The following is a 19,216-nucleotide window of genomic DNA, read 5'->3' on the forward strand; positions in this document are numbered from 1 at the left end:
CAGAGATGTAGTGGTGTCTTGACTCGCAAGGCCAGCTTGGCGTATTGAATGGGTCTTAGAGGGTTGTGCAGTTATATGGTCGAACCTCAGTAAAAGACAAGGAGGATTCTGCACAAGAGTCCAGTGTCTGTTCTCAGGTGTATGGTACATTTCTGACCACTACAGTTAATCACTGCCATGCTGGATAAATAATGCAAACATGATAACGTACCACGATGTCTTTGACTTGATGATGATGATGTGGTTTACAGAGAATTCTGATTTTGATAGAAACATGTTTCATGACATCATAACTGAGCAACTGCAGAAAACATTTCACAGTGCATCGACAACCAGTGTAAAAAAAAGAGTTTACAAAATGTTACTGAGTTTACAAAGTGTGAAAAATATAGGATTTTACCCATTATAAAAAATGCCACATTGAACGAGGCAAGTAAGGTCATACCGCATGGACGCGATGAGAGAGAGAGAGAGATGGGGCAAGGTTGTCCCTAGACACTGCTCTGAGGTCAGTTTTTCATTATCGTCCAAATGGTACTCCTCACAAGCATTTCGCTACACTCGCATTAACATCTGCTAACCATGTGTATGTGACAAATAAAATTTGATTTGATTTGGTTAATGCCCGACCCGGGTAGTTTTAAATGATCCTAGATCTGTGTGTACAGGGTAACTTCTACCCGAAGCTGTGGTCCTATACTGTAGTAACAGACAGGAAGGCATTGTGTACTTGTTTAGTCCCCTGGTCCTCAGGTGCTCTGGCCCCGTGACTCATTAGTTCCTGTATGGTCATCCAGTTATCCAGGATCTTCTTGTTGCGTTTCTTCATCATCTTCTTGTGGCTGAGTTCCAGGATGTTGACCTCTTTACGGCCCTCGGCCCCGCTCCCAGGGCCCTCTCTGAGACACTCCAGCCGGCTCCTCTGCATGTACTCCCTCCTCCTCCTCTGCTCCCTGGCTCTGGCCAGCTGCTGCTTTCTCTCCTCTTTACTCCAGTACCGCCCCATCTTCATCTCGGACATAGTGTCGTCGTCCGTGGTCATCCCTCCACTACGCTCCTCCCTGATCCTCAGCGCCCGTTCTCGTAGAATCCGGTCCCTCGCCGGTCGCCGGGCTACATACTTCGTCCCGTCGGCTCGAACTTTGACCTTCCATTCGAGGCGTGGTTCCCCCGGGCGAGTGGAGCGGTCTCGGCAGACGCTGAGGAGGCTGAGCTGGGACTGGGAGTAGGTCTCCAGACTGGAGGTCTGCTGGAGGAGCTGCTGCATGTAGCTCTGAAGGTGTCTGGCGTGGGCTGGAGAGGCGCCCTGCTGGGGGGCTGTGTGGTAAGGGGACGGGTAGGGAGGGGCCCTGCGTGGCCCCCGGTGGCTCCTGGTGCGGTCGCAGCGCTCGTCGTCTGCAGGCAGGGCCGGGTCTGACTCGGAGGGGGAAGGGTTGGACTGGTCGGGGCTGCTGGAGATGACCGTGGTTCCAGGGCTGGGGTTGGGATCCTGTCGGCTGTGTGTGGTGGTCCCGGTCGAGGTCTCACTCATGAGCTCTCTGAAAAGAAGATTAGAATAATACATTATTATCCATTTTCTAAAATAGAAACGTCAGACCCAGGATTGGAACCGGCAACCCTCCGGCTGCTGGCCCACCTTTCTAAACTCAAGGCTAAAAAGGGCTTAATAAAACACATTTGATTGATTGTCTACATACCTGTCTGGGATGGGGATGGAGATGGACTGGCCGGAGACTGCCATGGTGCTCCGGAGGTTCTTCTGGTTGGTGAGGCTGATGCGTCTCTGTAGAGAGTGGTCTGGGGATCTCTCCATGCCTAGAGGAGTGGACCTGGCGCTCTCAGCCGTGTTATAGGCACTGGAGCTGTCCTTGTCCCCCCTTAGCTTGTCGCTGTCCCACTGCCTCTCCCCTGGATGCTCGTTGATATCGGCCAGCTTGGCATGCTGCTCACGCCCATGTTTGGGGCTTCGTCCTGGGGAGCACATAGGGGTGCAGGGGGGATCCCTTTGGTTCTTACGGAGCTGGTGGGCCTGCATGATGCTCTGACACTCCAGCTCGATACTCCTCAGCTCATCGTTCAACATCCTCAGCTCCTGTTCCATCCCTCCACCACCACTGACCCCCACCCCGCTCTGCTCCGTCAGGCTGCACTCGATGGTGCTTCTCCTGCTATAGTACACACCACACTCCCCGCTGTTACGGATCTGGCACTTGAGCTCCAGGAGCTGCTTGAAGCGGCTGTCACACTCCAGTCCTAACCCCACTCCACCCTCACCCTCCTGGGCTTGGATCAGACCCCTGGGTCCCTGGGTGTCCGAGGGTACCACCACCCTCCTGCCCAGCCCCTGGCCATGCTTGGCCCTCCATCGGTCTCTCAGGCCCTGGGCAGGCCTCCGGTGGACACGGGCTAGGAGGACTTCCTGTTCGGAGCTCTCCTCGTTGCGCCCCGTCCCCAAGCCGCTGTCTTTGTCCTGAGTATTGGAGGAACACGTGGCCGTGTCTGTCATGACGTCATCCTCCTCCAGCTGTTTGGCCTGGAAAGAGAACAAAGAGTTGTGGTAGAGAAGATGGAAGATATTCTACAACACTAGAGCCTATCAACATGCATCAGCCCACATCATAGTACCAGCTCTTAAGCATTTAGAATAGCAATACCTGGATATGTGTACTGTCTAGAATTGCAATATCTGGACATGTGTATTGTCTAGAATATCAATATCTGGACATCTGTACTGTTAGAATATCAATATCTGGACATGTGTATTGTCTAGAATAGCAATATCTGGACATGTGTATTGTCTAGAATAGCAATATCTGGACATCTATACTCTCAACATTGAAATATGATCTATTTGGGAGGGGTGCAACGCAATATTAGGAAAGTGTTCCTAATGTTTTGAACTCTTAAGTATATAATGGACAAATAATATGTCCATCTCATATTATATTCCCCAGGCTGTTCTCACCTGCTCCTCTCCTCCTCCTGTCTTCTGCACCTCCTCGTTCCTCCTCTCCTCAAGGATCTCCATCTTCAGCTCCTCTAGGAGTTCATTGTGCTCCTCATCCAACCACGCCTCCTCTGGTCTGGTCACCAGGAGAACGATACTCCTGGACTCCTCATTGGACAGGAGAGTGAAAGCTTCCTGCCTGTCCTGTACGTCACAGCCATTGATCTGGTAACACGCACGTAAAGAGATGAGAAAATATATAGTCCACACATACTGATTAAGAAAGAGATCCTGTTACTGTCTGTTACACTCACTGACAACTAAACTCCATCACGGAAGAAGAATTAATGAAGAAATGATGTAAAACACATACACAAAGAGATTAGAAAGTACTGTATCTTGTACACAAAGATATTAGAAAGTACTGTATCTTGTACACAAAGAGATTAGAAAGTACTGTATCTTGTACACAAAGATATTAGAAAGTACTGTATCTAGTACACAAAGATGTTAGAAAGTACTGCATCTAGTACACAAAGAGATTAGAAAGTAATGTATCTTGTACACAAAGATATTAGAAAGTACTGTATCTAGTACACAAATGTTAGAAAGTACTGCATCTAGTACACAAAGAGATTAGAAAGTACTGCATCTAGTACACAAAGATATTAGAAAGTACTGTATCTAATACACAGAGAGATAAGAAAGTACTGTATCTAGTACACAAAGAGATGAGAAAGTACTGTATCTAGTACACAAAGAGATTAGAAAGTTCTGTATCTAGTACACAAAGAGATTAGAAAGTACTGTCTCCAGTACACACTCACTCACATATTGTACATACAGCGATTAAACTGACTGACGAAACCATCCCCCTTTAAATGACTTCCTTCCGCCTCTATACAGTGCACATCACAGTCATTCACTTAACTCCTCCATCACAGAAGATGGAGTGTTTGAGGAAATCATCCCCCTTTTAATCTCTCCCTCCACCTCTCCGTCTCTCTGAGAAAAGCACCTCCAGTCAATTATGAATTCACACTTTCACAGGCAGGCAGAGGATGTCTGGTCTGCTCTGTGTCCTGTCTTCTCTGCATTGATTAAAGATGGAGGGCAGTGGGGGCCAGCCACGGCCATGGGAGAGAGAGCGAGAGAGAGCGAGAGAGAGCGAGAGAGAGAGAGAGAGAGAGCTGCACGGTGTTCATGAAAGGCTGGTCTCAGCGGAGCACTGCGCCCATCCAGACATACAATTAACTGTACTGTGACAGGTGGCGTTCATCTTTCCCCTGCAGAGTAATGGGCTTGTCACAGAGAGATAATGGGACCCAGAGAACACCAGGGCTCAGCCCTCCAATCAGAATACAACCGGGGCTTAGCCCTCCAATCAGAAGAGACTGTGCAGTGTTTGGGTCCACCAGTCACCTAACATCCTTACTGCTACTACTGGGAGAGTGTAGAAATCACTGACTACTACTTCTAATCTCTGTTCACACCTAACACAGCTAACACACACCGCACACACACACACACACACACACACGTTTAATTTACTATCCAAGTGGGTACCAAACAATTGATTCCTATTCAAAATTATATTTTCCCTAAACCCTTTACCTAACCCTAAATGTAACCCTAACACTGACTCAAAGTCTAACCCTAATCTTAATTGTAACCCTAACCCTAAACCTAACCCCTAAAACCTAAAATAGCCGTTTTCCTTGTGGGGATCAACGAAATGTCCCTACTTGTCCACATGTTCCTTGATTTACTATCTTTGTGAGGACTTCTGGTCCCCACAAGGATAGTAAAACTAGAAGCACACACACACACTCTCACACTCAAACCCACTTCCACACTCCTTTCTCTCCCTTTGATGTGACCCGCCAGGTGGCTCTACAGTTCTCAGAGAGAGAGAGAGACCCGCCAGGTGGCTCTACAGTTCTCAGAGAGAGAGAGAGACCCACCAGGTGGCTCTACAGTTCTAAGGGAGAGAGAGAGAGACCCGCCAGGTGGCTCTACAGTTCTCAGAGAGAGAGAGAGAGACCCGCCAGGTGGCACTATAGTTCTCAGAGAGAGAGTGAGACCCGCCAGGTGGCTCTACCGTTCTCAGAGAGAGAGAGAGAGACCCGCCAGGTGGCTCTACAGTTCTCAGAGAGAGAGAGAGAGACCCACCAGGTGTCTCTACAGTTCTCAGAGAGAGAGAGAGAGAGAGACCCGCCAGGTGGCTCTACAGTTCTCAGAGAGAGAGAGAGAGACCCGCCAGGTGGCTCTACAGTTCTCAGAGAGAGAGAGAGAGACCCACCAGGTGGCTCTACAGTTCTCAGAGAGAGAGAGAGAGACCCACCAGGTGGCTCTACAGTTCTCAGAGAGAGAGAGAGAGACCCGCCAGGTGGCTCTACAGTTCTCAGAGAGAGAGAGAGAGACCCACCAGGTGGCTCTACAGTTCTCAGAGAGAGAGAGACCCGCCAGGGAGGATGTGGTGCTGCTGTGTGAAAACAACACTAAGGACTTTCATTTTCCAGCTTAAGTGTAGCCATTAAATATGCATATGATCTGTAGCCCGAAGACAACAACAGCTCTGCTCCTAGAAGAGAGCTTACAGGGAGGGTGCCTTTGAGTGTGTGTGCTTGCGTGTGTGTATGTGTGTGTGAGTGTGTGTGTGTGTGTGAGAGAGTGTGTGTGTGGTTGCGTGTGTGTGTGTGTGGTTGCGCTCATGTAATTGTTCTTGAGATGAAAATACGTACCTGTAATATTCGATCTCCTTCCCTAATGCGCCCGTCCCTGGCAGCAATGCTGTTGGGTCCAACCTGAACAAACAAAACAACAAATCAATCCAGACGCCATACACACACGTTACTACTGTTGCCATGTCACTGTCTGCTAGAACAGGCAGCTGGATACCCAAGTCACTACTGTTGCCATGTCACTGTCTGCTAGAACAGGCAGCTGGATACCCAAGTCACTACTGTTGCCATGCCACTGTCTGCTAGAACAGGCAGCTGGATACCCAAGTCACTACTGTTGCCATGTCACTGTCTGCTAGAACAGGCAGCTGGATACCCAAGTCACTACTGTTGCCATGTCACTGTCTGCTAGAACAGGCAGCTGGATACCCAAGTCACTACTGTTGCCATGTCACTGTCTGCTAGAACAGGCAGCTGGATACCCAAGTCACTACTGTTGCCATGCCACTGTCTGCTAGAACAGGCAGCTGGATACCCAAGTCACTACTGTTGCCATGCCACTGTCTGCTAGAACAGGCAGCTGGATACCCAAGTCACTACTGTTGCCATGTCACTGTCTGCTAGAACAGGCAGCTGGATACCCAAGTCACTACTGTTGCCATGCCACTGTCTGGTGGATCATTATCAAACATCTTCATTGCTTTCTCTTCTTGTGAAGATCCCCATTGAGCTCATATGGTAATAGGATGTGTGTCCCCAATGGCACCCTATTCCCTAAATAGTGCACTACTTTTGAGCATGGTCCATAGGGCTCTAGTAGTGTACTATATAGAGTATAGGGTGCCATTTGGGTCGCAAGATATAGTTTGAAATATGACAGTATGGATTGTAGTTTATTAGTGTGGTAGCTGTCCACCAAGATAACACTGATGTTGGTGTCAACAACCATCTTCCCACCTGGTTTAAGAAAAGGGAATGAATCTTCATGAGAAAACTCATTTCAACATTTATTGATTTTCTCATTATTTTGTTTTCAGTTTTTGGGGAGTGCTTGTATCGAATCTCAAATCGTTCCCTTGACGATATGTGTTCAGAGTTTTTTCTTCCTACCTTTGAATTTCAGTTACAAAAAACAAGCATTTCTTTCATCAAAGAACTGAACATCAAAATAAGGAGCTCAGCAAGAGAGAATTAACATTGGAAGTGTATTAATAAGTCAGGAATGATTCAGCTGAAAATGTGTACATTTCTAATTTCAATAATAACATTTCATATTTTTCACAGGCAATCCCTGTGGACACGTTTTTGAGGGAATCTAATCAACTTGGTATGATTTCAGTACCGCTTCCATTTCTCTGCAATTACTTCAAACGCTTTGTAGTTCTCAGAGTCAAGATCAAGAGCTATACGTAGGTGTTCAAAACCAACCGGGAAAACAGACCTGTGCTTCCATAAGGAAAGTGACACCAACACAGAAATACATTTGAATGAGGCTCATTAGCATGTTCTGGAATGAAAATATATATAGATATGCTGTTTAGGTTTATTACATGATGTTAGAGGGGTATGAGGCAACTGCAGGTGCTGTTCCTACTTTACCTGAGGTAACGCTTCCGCTTATTGAAGAGGAAGCTGGTGTAAGAGCAAGGCAATACCGCACACACACACACACACACACACATACCCCCCCCCCCCCCCCCCCCCCCAGACACCACCAGAATGAGAGCTTTAGCTTTACTTTAGTCTGAGAGACATTATTTCCACTCAGCTGTCTCTCTGCTCTTTGTTTCAGTCTTTGGTATGCAGAGGCGGTGGTGGGAATATGTGTCATTTTACACTCTGCAGGAGACGAGAAGGAAGGGTGTCACTCACTGTGGACTAATTAAAATCCTCAATTAGAATATTGAACAGAACGAGGGGAGTATTTCAAACTTCACTTGCTTTCCTCTCCTCTAGCTCCATGCATGGTTCATTTGGAGCAAAATATATATTATTGGCAAACATTCAAACACCTCCTCATTCCTTAACACCTTCTAATTCAGTTGAAGTCAGTCAATATTCCACAACATTATATGATATCAAATGGGAATTCACAGTTATCTTTTAATTGCTTCTGACTGTAAAAGGTAATTGATATGTGGTGGGATTCCTTGTTTTATTTATTCTAACACACCGTGTCTCTTCCCTTCCTGTTAACCAAGCCCTTCCTGTTAACCAAGCCCTTCCTATTAACCAAGCCCTCCCTGTTAACCAAGCCCTTCCTGTTAACCAAGCCCTTCCTGTTAACCAAGCCCTTCCTGTTAACCAAGCCCTTCCAGTTAACCAAGCCCTTCCAGTTAACCAAGCCCTTCCTGTTAACCAAGCCCTTCCTGTTAACCAAGCCCTTCCAGTTAACCAAGCCCTTCCTGTTAACCAAGCCCTTTCTGTTAACCAAGCCCTTCCTGTTAACCAAGCCCTTCCTGTTAACCAAGCCCTTCCTGTTAACCAAGCCCTTCCTGGGGGCATGGATAGATCTGTGTCCCACCAAACAGGACACTTCTCTGGGGAAGATCGAGTCTCCTAACGGGGAATTCCGACCAGAGTTAAGCGCGCATTCATGGAACATAATTCCCTTTTTTTATGCACTTTTCTCTCCATGCGTATTCTGACCTTGAATTTAAGCATGAGCATAGCACGCTATTCATTCTCTATTTGTTCGTGTGTAAGATGAAAGAAATGAAGGTGTAGCGGAGGTGTGTCTACAGATACACCGTATTCTGACCTTGACATAATTCCCTCACAATTCCACCACCCTTATGCACCACGAAACAATGAATGTGGTCGAGTAACTTGTCAGTTCCAAGTGTAAAAACATCTACTTTCTTTGTTCAGATAGAAATAACACCATTCCCCACGTACTGTCATGTACTACTTGATAAGACCTTTTGATAACACTTATTGAAAAGACCTATTGATAAGACCTATTGATAATATCTATTGATAAGACCTATTGATAAGACCTATTGATAATATCTATTGATAAGACCTATTGATAAGACCTATTGATAATATCTATTGATAATATCTATTGATAAGACCTATTGATAAGACCTATTGATAATATCTATTGATAAGACCTATTGATAAGACCTATTGATAAGACCTATTGATAAGACCTATTGATAAGACCTATTGATAAGACCAATTGCCGTTTGGTGTTTCAGGCTGGGTTTCTATAAAGCACTTTGTGACATCGGCTGATGTAAAAAGGGCTTTATAAATACATTTGATTGATCGGAATTTGATTGATAAGAGCTAGGTCATTTTGTTAAATGTTTATTAATTTTATTTCACCTTTATTTAACCAGGTAGGTCAGTTGAGAACAAGTTCTCATTTACAACTGTGACCTGGCCAAGATAAAGCAAAGCACTGCGACAAAAACAACAACACAGAGTCACACATAAACAAACATACAGTCAATAATACAAAATAAAATAAAAATAGAAAAATCTATGTACAGTGTGTGCAAATGTAGAAGAGTAGGGAGGTAGGCAATAAACAGGCCCTAGGGGAGAAAATAATTACAATTTAGCATTAACACTGGAGTGAAAGATGTGCAGATGATGATGTGCAAGTAGAAATACTGGGGTGCAAAAGAGCAAGAGGGTAAGTAATAATATGGGGATGAGGTAGTCGGGTGTGCTATTTACGGGTTGGCTGTGTACAGGTACAGTGATCGGTAAGCTGATGCTTAAAGTTATCGAGGGAGATATAAGATTTTTGCAATTCGTTCCAGTCATTGACAGCAGAGAACTGGAAGAAAAGGTGGCCAAAGGGGGTGTTGGCTTTGGGGATGACCAGTGAGATATACCTGCTGGAGCGCGTGCTACGGGTGGGTGTTGCTATGGTGACCAGTGAGCTGAGATAAAGTGGGGCTTTACCTAGCAAAGACTTATAGATGACCTGGAGCCAGTGGGTTTGGCGATGGATATGCAGTGAATGAATAAGCCATTTGGATAAGGGGATTTTAAATATACCATTGTTTTAGTTCTATTTCACCTTATGATCACTGGAGACAATGTGAAACCAGTCATAAGGCAGCAAACTGAAACATAACTACCAAGTTGATTTAGGATTCCTAGAATGTTTTAATTATATGCCTGGACTGTTCACTGTGTTTTTTACAACTTGTATCATGTTAAATATTAATAACTATCGGTAAACACCTTCAGGTAAACTCACATTCATTTACAACTGTCCCTTTAGTGTTTGTTTCCTTACATTTTGCATCATTCCACTACGTCGTTAGTTAAACCTTCCTCTGTCACGTTCGTGTGTTTGTTCCTGAGGATTGCTAGCAACAGTAGAGCATATTAGGCTAACGTATTACAAGCTGTGCAGTAATTTAGGACGTAGCCTATTTTAATCAATTCTGGAACTCAGAGCACACGTAGCAGGTTAAACCTGGACCCTGGTGCACGGTTCACCACGACTGGACCGCCGTCATCACGGTTCTATGATCAGTGAGGATTATTACAGTAGATTTATAGGACTACTGTTCCACCCCTGTTGTACACTTTTCTCACCTTTCAATATGTCATGAATTGAACAAGTGAATATGGAAACTTTAAGAATGAATCAAACCACTGTATTTTTGATTCACCAATATATGTTGTGCGTAAAGACTCGCCAAACTTTTATGAAATTATTCATAAATACTTTCCTAACCCTAAATAATATACAAGATCAGAGTATTTTCAAATCAACCAATTGGTGGTGAACAGGACACGAATATGCATGTATTTACAATATATGGTTTTCTTTCATTGATTCCTAATATTCTGAACCGTTCTCTCCATCTATTCTAGTGAGCCTGTCGAGAAAATTATAATATAAGGTACACCAACTTTAAAGGAATGGTTATACATAAATGTACTGAAACCCCTATTAAACGAAAACTCCACAGGAAAATCTGATGGACAGCAAGTGGGAGTTTTTTTCAGCAGTTGAATTAAATGTATTCAGCTAGGAAGCCACGCCTGCAAAGCCTGTTAACACCTGCATGAAGTCTGATTATCAGCTACTGAGAAGTGCGTAGGAAAGCCGTACATTTCCTAAGTCTGAATTGGGCCCATGGCTCCTAAGGATGCTGATGGTGGTGGTGGTTCTTACGTGGCTGACGTAGATAGCTGTATCCTCTTCATCATCAGTCCGATAGCACAGCGTCAGACCCAACTTCTCCTGACTGTTGAGCCGACAGAGCTCTACCTGCTGTAGAGACAGAACAGAGACAGAATTCACAATGGAGAGGAGAGGAGGAGAGCAGAGAAGGAGGAGAGGAGGAGGAGAGCAGAGAAGGAGGAGAGGAGGAGGAGAGCAGAGGAGGAGAGCAGAGAAGGAGGAGAGGAGAGAAGGATGAGAGGAGAAGGAGGAGAGGAGAGGAGAGGGAGGAGAGGAGGAGGAGAGGAGAGGAGGAGGAGAGGAGAAGAGGAGGAGAGTCCAACAGAGATGTGTTACCGGCACAGACTTCATAATGACCTTGTTCTTTTCAAGTTCAAGAGCTGATTCCAAAAACGTCTCAGCGTAGGAGTGCTGATCTAGGATCAGTTTAGGCTTTCAGTTTATAATGAATGGGCAGGGGGGATCTGATCCTAGATCAGCCCTCTCTGAAATGCTTTATGAATACTCTGAGCTTACTCTCTGAGAATTGTCACTGAGCTTGTTGCCAAGAACATACAGTACTGACTTCATTCATCGTATAGGAAGTAGGTTAGTGACACAGAAGGGTGAATTATCCTTTTCAAAAGTGAGATAAGTATGAGATAATTATACAGAAGCACTGAAAATCGGACGCTTTCAACATTAAGGCCCTCTGGTCATTTTTACTGAGGATATTCAACTTGGAGCCAGTGTAGATCCCCGTTGCTGAGTAGGCTGTGGTTACCACAGTGATGAAATATTCACCATTCACTCTAGTGGGGTTCAGACTCCAGTCCCTTCAAGCCTTGTTCCAGTTGTTCATGAAAGGGGAATGTCACCCTGGACTTGCCATGGCATATAGCCATGACTATATTAACAACATGATGTTTTCATCATAAACATCACAATTATCCAAACCACAAGCTAGAACTCGGGCATTTTCATTTCACTGTTAATATCGGGAAGTTTTGACTTAATGTGTATTGTCTGCTCATAGCGAACTACAAAGTCCAGCATTCATAGCGAATGCTGATACCGCCTTCTAGGTAGAGGGGGCGTGCCCACAAACTTGAATAATGCCATTGTTTACCTCGAATGACCAACACAGAGTAATCTCAGAAGATTACTTTGTAAACTTTTGTTTTTCACTATTGTTTGTCATCATGCCCATGTGGCGTTCTGTGCCTGGCTGTGCTCATTACAACAAACGCAAAAATGTGTTACCTTCTCTGTTCTACCTACCAGATATTCACCCTGATTCTCCTAGTGGCTTGCGGCTATCAAGAATGATGCGGTGACCAAAGATTACCAGAGGGATTATCAGACTGGACTGTTAGGAAATCCATTTTGACGCCAGCTGAGACGTGATGAGATACCAAAACGGATTATTCTCAATTAGAAGTAAAAATAGAATTGTTGATATAGTATCTTTAAAAAAAAAAATTATTGGAGGAGGAACAGGAGCCAGACCACGAAGCACCACCCAACACAAGTTGTAGTCTTTACGAGACTGGAAACAATGCTTGTATATTTAGCAATGAATCGGACGATAGGAACATCGCTGAAAGACGTCCACTGGCCCTGTCCAACAAGGACAACCACATCTACATCCACAAAAACATACAGTGTGATCAGTTTAACATAGAGCCTTATAGTGTGATCAGTTTAACATAGAGCCTTATAGTGTGATCAGTTTAACATAGAGCCTTATAGTGTGATCAGTTTAACATAGAGCCTTATAGTGTGATCAGTTTAACATAGAGCCTTATAGTGTGATCAGTTTAACATAGAGCCTTATAGTGTGATCAGTTTAACACAGAGCCTTATAGTGTGATCAGTTTAACATAGAGCCTTACAGTGTGATCAGTTTAACATAGAGCCTTATAGTGTGATCAGTTTAACATAGAGCCTTATAGTGTGATCAGTTTAACATAGAGCCTTATAGTGTGATCAGTTTAACATAGAGCCTTATAGTGTGATCAGTTTAACACAGAGCCTTATAGTGTGATCAGTTTAACATAGAGCCTTACAGTGTGATCAGTTTAACATAGAGCCTTATAGTGTGATCAGTTTAACATAGAGCCTTATAGTGTGATCAGTTTAACATAGAGCCTTATAGTGTGATCAGTTTAACATAGAGCCTTATAGTGTGATCAGTTTAACATAGAGCCTTATAGTGTGATCAGTTTAACATAGAGCCTTCATGAAACACCACAAAGTAGGATTACATTCATTTTCAGATTTCGCCCCCCCAACCCCCCCCCCGCCCACCATCAATACACCGGAAGCTGTCATAGGGTGTATCATTCAGAGTGTGATGCCCTGACCTGCCTTCCTCCTGGGCAGTTATGTGTGAAACACATATCACTGTCCTAGAAATGCCTCAGACATGATGAAAACAAGCCCAGATTCCCCCAGGGGGAAATCCCCCTTTAACTGACACATACTTTGGTGCCTCAACTTTACCAAGACCAACATGTTGATCAACAGCTCATAGGAAGTAACACACAGTTCTCCAGTAAGTCTCTGCAAAGGGTGAAATAATATGTGTGTGTGTAACGGATCTCGTCCTCCTCTTCTGAGGAGTGTGTGTGTGTGTGTGTGTGTGTGTGTGTGTGTGTGCGTGCGTGCGTGCGTGCGTGCGTGCGTGCGTGCGTGTGTGTGTGTTTAAATGTAAACCAACTGTATCACTCAAACAAATTCAACAAGTAACCCAGTATCACCATGACATGCTGTGACATTGGTACTAAAGCTGCACCATTCCACACCAGTTGAGACTGCAATTGATGTTGAATTATTGTCTGATAAATGACATTCCACCTCCTGTGGTCTTTGCTTATTCTTGTTGTGTGGTTCCTAATCTCTCCTCACCATGGTAACACATGTCCACTGCCCAGAGGGTGGTCTGTACATCAATAGCACTAAAACCTCATATCAAATAAAACACAGATGGGTGTCCCACTGGGGATGTCTTTGATGGTGGCACTGATGGCATTTACTACACAGCGTGTTCCCTTAATGTTGCAGGTGTATTAACCCCTGTCTGTTTGGTCACTGCTGTGTTGGGAAGAAACAGAAAGATATAATTTTACAGTTTGACATTTTGCTCTGCCAAAGTTATTTTACGTGTGGAGTTACAGTTGGATGGCAGGGGGTCAAAAGAAGGGACTATATCAGGGATACCCTAATTAAAGGGATAACCTCATTAAAGGGATAGCCTAATTAAAGGGATACCCTCATGAAAAAGAGAGGCTAATTAAAGGGATAGCCTAATTAAAGGGATAGGCTAATTAAAAGGATAGCCTAATTAAAGGGACAGCCTAATTAAAGGGATAGCCTAATTAAAGGGATAGGCTAATTAAAGGGATAGCCTAATTAAAGGGATAGCCTAATTAAAGGGATAGGCTAATTAAAGGGATAGCCTAATTAAAGGGACAGCCTAATTAAAGGGATAGCCTAATTAAAGGGATAGGCTAATTAAAGGGATAGCCTAATTAAAGGGATAGCCTAATTTCCAAAGGATTCTTTCTGGCTGGCAGTTTGGGAAAGATTTTAAAAAATATATTAATTTCTTTGACATCTAGCCACAACAAACAGAGGACAAACTGAGGAGGGAGGGCACTTTTGACTAGGTCTCAGCTGTTACTGGCGAGTAGACTCCACACTTCCACACAGTTTAGAACGGGTCAGAACGGTCGAAAAGTGGTTGACACGAACGCACCATCACTGTTGATTAACTACCATGTACTGAGAGATCAGAGAACACTAGCTCACTACTGTCAGAGGGCATTACCAGAGAGAACAATCACACTGAGTAGTACAGGACACAACCTTGTAATCTGGAGACGTTTGAGCTTAGATTAGAGACTCCCTCCTAGAGTGACAAATCACAGTGTGTCGTGCAGACAGTACATTAACTCTTATAGAGCTACAGGACACAACCTTATACTCGTCAGCACGGGACCTAGTAATAATCTGTGGATGTACTGAGGTTAGAGAGACCACGCTAGTCTTGATTAGAAGATCATCTGTATCTGTGTGTTGTTTTTATAGCGAGCCACTGGGAAGAAAAACCTCCCACAGCTGCCCTGTAGCTGTCCTTAAGTTACACTGCAGTAGTGTGAAGCCAGGCTAAACACATCCTTCACAGCTAATGTTCCTGAGCTGCCGGGGCTACTGAGGAGCAAGGCCATTCAGGGTACAGTTAGATACACTTGACTGAACAAAGAGTAACTGAGGGCCAGCTGTGTGAGGGGAAGGAGTAGCCATAACAACAGTAATCAGGTCACGACCTGACACTGACCCTGCCTCAGTTGGGCTGGCCAGACTGTGTGTGTGTGTGTGTGTGTGTGTGTGCGTGTGTGTCCACCTGCCTGCGAGTGTGTGTGACTGTGTGTGCACTTGTGTGTGTCTGTGAGTGTGTGCTCGAACTTCACGCTGTCTCTCATCCCTCTTTCACACAGAGAGACATCCATCCATTTAGTCAGAAGTGGCCGTTAAACCACAGCTGACAGCAGAGGAACACTAATGACCCAGAATCCTGTGCAGCGAACCACGGGCACCCATTATACGAGCAGCACCACTGCACAAACACACACACACTACCACGTCACCCATCACCTCACGTCTCCCACGGTCACTGCCTCTCTGACACAAATTACAATCTCCACCCAGCCTCCCAGACAGGCTATTTTTCAACACTCCAACTGTATCTGAAAAGTGTCATTGTTTATAGGGAAAACATACCAAATTGAGGTAATAAGATTCATACCGGTATTTTAATCTTTATCATTCCAGTGACATAATGAGCTACGGGGGAGATGTGGTTGTAATTATCTTTGCAGTGAATAAGTAGGGAACACTGTATTTGACCAAGAGACAGATGACTTGTCAATATAACCGCTGTGGGAGAATTGTCATCGCAGGAACTTGTGTGGCTCCATATTGATTTACCTCATACTCAAACTCCTCTGGCCTGTCCACTTCAGCTGGGGTGTTGGAGAGGTACTCTGGACACTCGTAGAATTCATGCTCCATGGTGTGGATGGAGTGACAGCTGAGGAGAGACAGAATGAGAGGAAGAGAGAGGGGGAAGAGGAGATAGACAGATGTGTGAGTTGCAAGCTGGTTTCAACACCTTTCTCCCTGTGTTGTGCATATTGGTCGCTAACATAAAATCCATTTTACAACCTCCAGGAAAGCAACTAATGACAGGGATCTATACACACATTGTTTCATTTTAAACATGGACACATTTTAACAAGACAAAAAACCCATGTAAGTGACAGAAGCTGTGAAAAGACAGCTTTGTCTCCTCTGTAATATATTGATTAACAGATGGTTGGCACCTATACAGAGACATGTCAGCCCTGGTATAACCAGCCCACAGTAACATCTCTGTTGTTTAGAATCACAACAGCATCCATTCTGCCTCCCCCTTATCAGCCGTATCACAGACCAGGGAACGGATGATTTGTAGTTTATAGGACATAATGTATTTCATTTCTGGCCCAGTAAAGACCTATAAATAGACTGAGAATGAACGGAGCTCTGTATAACAGTCACTCCGTTTGTTTTTAATCACCTTGTAAACTCTTATAGGAAATGGATGCAGCAGTCTGGCTGCACTGCAGACACAATGATTACATGCCAGTTGGAGAGCATCCTAATGACATTAAAGGGATGTGATCAGCTGTACTGGGGAGGGGGCAGTAATGCTGCTGTCCTCCATGATACAGTAGAGGCTCTGATCAACCACATCAGGTTGATGTAACCCATAATAAAGCATCTCCATCTTGAGGAGAACTATCCAAGGGGCCACTCATACAAATGTAGACATTCACCACAGTAAGTCACTTTGGATAAAAGTGTCTACTAATGGCACATATTATTACATTATCCACATGTCATTCATTCATATTCAAGGGTAACCCACGTTCTTTCTGAATAAAGGGTTTATCTATTAGAAAGTTCGGCAGAAAATTCAGGCCAAACCCATGAGTCACATACAGGACATGTATTACTCAGACAGAGTTCTACAACAATGGTTCTCAAATCCTGGCTTCCTGTATATTAACCCCTAGTGAGGTTATCTCTATGGCAACATGGCCGACAGCAGGAAGGGGCAGATAACAGGTTAGGGTTAGAGTTGAGGCTAGGGTTACGGTAAGTTTTAAGGCTAGGGTTAGGGTAAGGGATAAGGTTAATGTTAAGGTTAGGGTAAGTTTTAAGGCTAGGGTAAGGGATAAGGTTAATGTTAAGGTTAGGGTAAGTTTTAAGGCTAGGGTAAGGGATAAGGTTAATGTTAAGGTTAGGGTAAGTTTTAAGGCTAGGGTTAGGGTAAGGGATAAGGTTAATGTTAAGGTTAGGGTTAGGATTAGATGCCCCTCACCTGTCTGACAGCAGAAAGGGGCAGATGTCGGGTACAGGTGGAGTAGCAGGCCTCAGCTTAGCCAGGGCCATGATGTGTTCAAAAGTGATGTCCGTCTGCGTGCACACGTCCACCACGTGAACTTCCTGTAATGTCTGATGTGAATGTGCGGGGTTGCCATGGCGACGGACGACCTGCACCACAATGGGGTCTCTTCTGATGACCTCCACCATCTCGTCATGGCTGGCCTTGGAGTAGTCCCTGCCATTCACCTAAACAGGGAAGAGATAGAAGAGTCTTAAACCTATCTACACAGTACAGGAATAACTAGGTGTCTATGGGGTGGGAGACAGCAGAGTCTTAAACCTATGTATACTGTACAGGAATAACTAGGTGTCTATGTGGTGAGTCAGTATCACAAAAGCTAGACTCTTCCCACAGCCAAGTCCCTACCATTCCCAAGTCCCTTCCATTCCCAAGTCCCCACCATTCCCAAATTCCTACCATTCCCAAGTCCCCACCATTCCGAAGTTCCTACCATTCCCAAGTCCCTTCCATTCCCAAGTCCCCACCATTCCAAAGTCACTACCATTCCTAAGTCCCTACCTTTCCGAAGTTCCTACCATTCCCAAGTCCCTACCTTTCCGAAGTTCCTACCATTCCCAAGTCCCTACCATTCCCAAGTCCCCACCATTCTCAAGTCCCTACCTTTCAGAAGTCACTACCATTCCCAAGTCCCTACCATTCCTAAGTCCCTACCATTCCCAAGTCCCTACCATTCCCAAGTCCCTACCTTTCAGAAGTCACTACCATTCCCAAGTCCCTACATTTCCGAAGTTCCTACCATTCCCAAGTTCCTACCATTCCCAAGTCCCTACCATTCCCAAGTCCCTACCATTCCTAAGTCGCTACCATTCCCAAGTCCCTACCTTTCCGAAGTTCGTACCATTCCAAAGTCCCTACCATTCCCAAGTCCCTACCTTTCAGAAGTTCCTACCATTCCCAAGTCCCTGCCATTTCCAAGTCCCTCCCATTCCCAAGTCCCTACCTTTCCGAAGTTTCTACCATTCCCAAGTCCCTACCATTCCTAAGTCCCTACCATTCCCAAGTCCCTCCCATTCCCAAGCCCCTACCTTTCCGAAGTTTCTACCATTCCCAAGTCCCTAGCATTCCCAAGTCCCTTGCATTCCCAAGTCTCTAGCATTTCCAAGTCCCTAGCATTCCCAAGTCCCTCCCATTCCCAAGTCCCTACCTTTCCGAAGTTCGTACCATTCCCAAGTCCCTACCATTTCCAAGTCCCTCCCATTCCCAAGTCCCTACCTTTCCGAAGTTTCTACCATTCCCAAGTCCCTACCATTCCTAAGTCCCTACCATTCCCAAGTCCCTCCCATTCCCAAGCCCCTACCTTTCCGAAGTTTCTACCATTCCCAAGTCCCTAGCATTCCCAAGTCCCTTGCATTCCCAAGTCTCTAGCATTTCCAAGTCCCTAGCATTCCCAAGTCCCTAGCATTCCCAAGTCCCTAGCATTCCCAAGTCCCTAGCATTCCCAAGTCCCACCAGATAGAGGAGATGGAGGTGTTCTGTTAGTCGTATGTCGGGAGCCCACAGAGAAGCAGCATATGTGATACTGTAGAGTGCACCTAGTGATCCAATTACAGCCTGCTGAGTACCAGTCTGTTTCTGCATCAGCCAACACCTTTGTCATTGTCTTGCCAAGGCAACAACATAAGCCATTTGAAAACACTATTATATACTTGTATTTCAGAGAAGCATTACAATGCTACGATTTCACACACTGATCCTCCTTTCTTCTCCATTCTTATTCATATCCAGTACTGAACTGACTTACTGAGACCTCCTACCCACCACCGAACAGAACAGTGGACCCCTGGGACTAACAGTTCAGTAATGATCCCTGAGAGCCTGGGTGAGCCTGGAGAAGAAAAGCCTGTCAGTTTTAAAGGGCACCTGCTGTCTCTCCAGGGGAGGGGGAGGTGGAGAAGGCCAGGGTGGAGGCCTCTTCCCCTGGGTTGGAC

At 45.1% G+C, this 19,216-nt stretch overlaps 1 protein-coding gene across 1 annotated transcript; it reads right to left on the minus strand.

The window, feature by feature from the left end:
- Positions 1 to 694: 694 nt before the first annotated feature.
- LOC139399230 (PDZ domain-containing RING finger protein 4-like) lies at positions 695 to 17,275 on the minus strand. Its single transcript, XM_071144746.1, has 8 exons — positions 17,202 to 17,275; positions 15,764 to 15,866; positions 10,784 to 10,882; positions 5,692 to 5,754; positions 2,966 to 3,172; positions 2,017 to 2,533; positions 1,698 to 1,971; positions 695 to 1,496 (listed from the first exon to the last, which is right to left on the minus strand). Exons 1-8 carry the CDS (start codon positions 17,270 to 17,272, stop codon positions 695 to 697), a joined length of 2,136 nt encoding a protein of 711 aa, XP_071000847.1. The 5' UTR covers positions 17,273 to 17,275.
- Positions 17,276 to 19,216: the final 1,941 nt, after the last annotated feature.

The sequence above is a fragment of the Oncorhynchus clarkii genome, unplaced genomic scaffold (genome assembly GCF_045791955.1).
Source record: "Oncorhynchus clarkii lewisi isolate Uvic-CL-2024 unplaced genomic scaffold, UVic_Ocla_1.0 unplaced_contig_12314_pilon_pilon, whole genome shotgun sequence".
NCBI lineage: Eukaryota > Metazoa > Chordata > Actinopteri > Salmoniformes > Salmonidae > Oncorhynchus > Oncorhynchus clarkii.

Coding starts and splice junctions, on each gene's coding strand:
- LOC139399230 (XM_071144746.1), bottom strand. CDS start 17,272: ATGGCCCTGGCTAAGCTGAGGCCTGCTACTCCACCTGTACCCGACATC. Junction 10,883..15,763: donor CAGAGGAGTTTGAGTATGAG/GTAAATCAATAT, acceptor CTGTCTCTACAG/CAGGTAGAGCTCTGTCGGCT. Junction 1,972..2,016: donor CATGCAGGCCCACCAGCTCC/GTAAGAACCAAA, acceptor TGTGCTCCCCAG/GACGAAGCCCCAAACATGGG.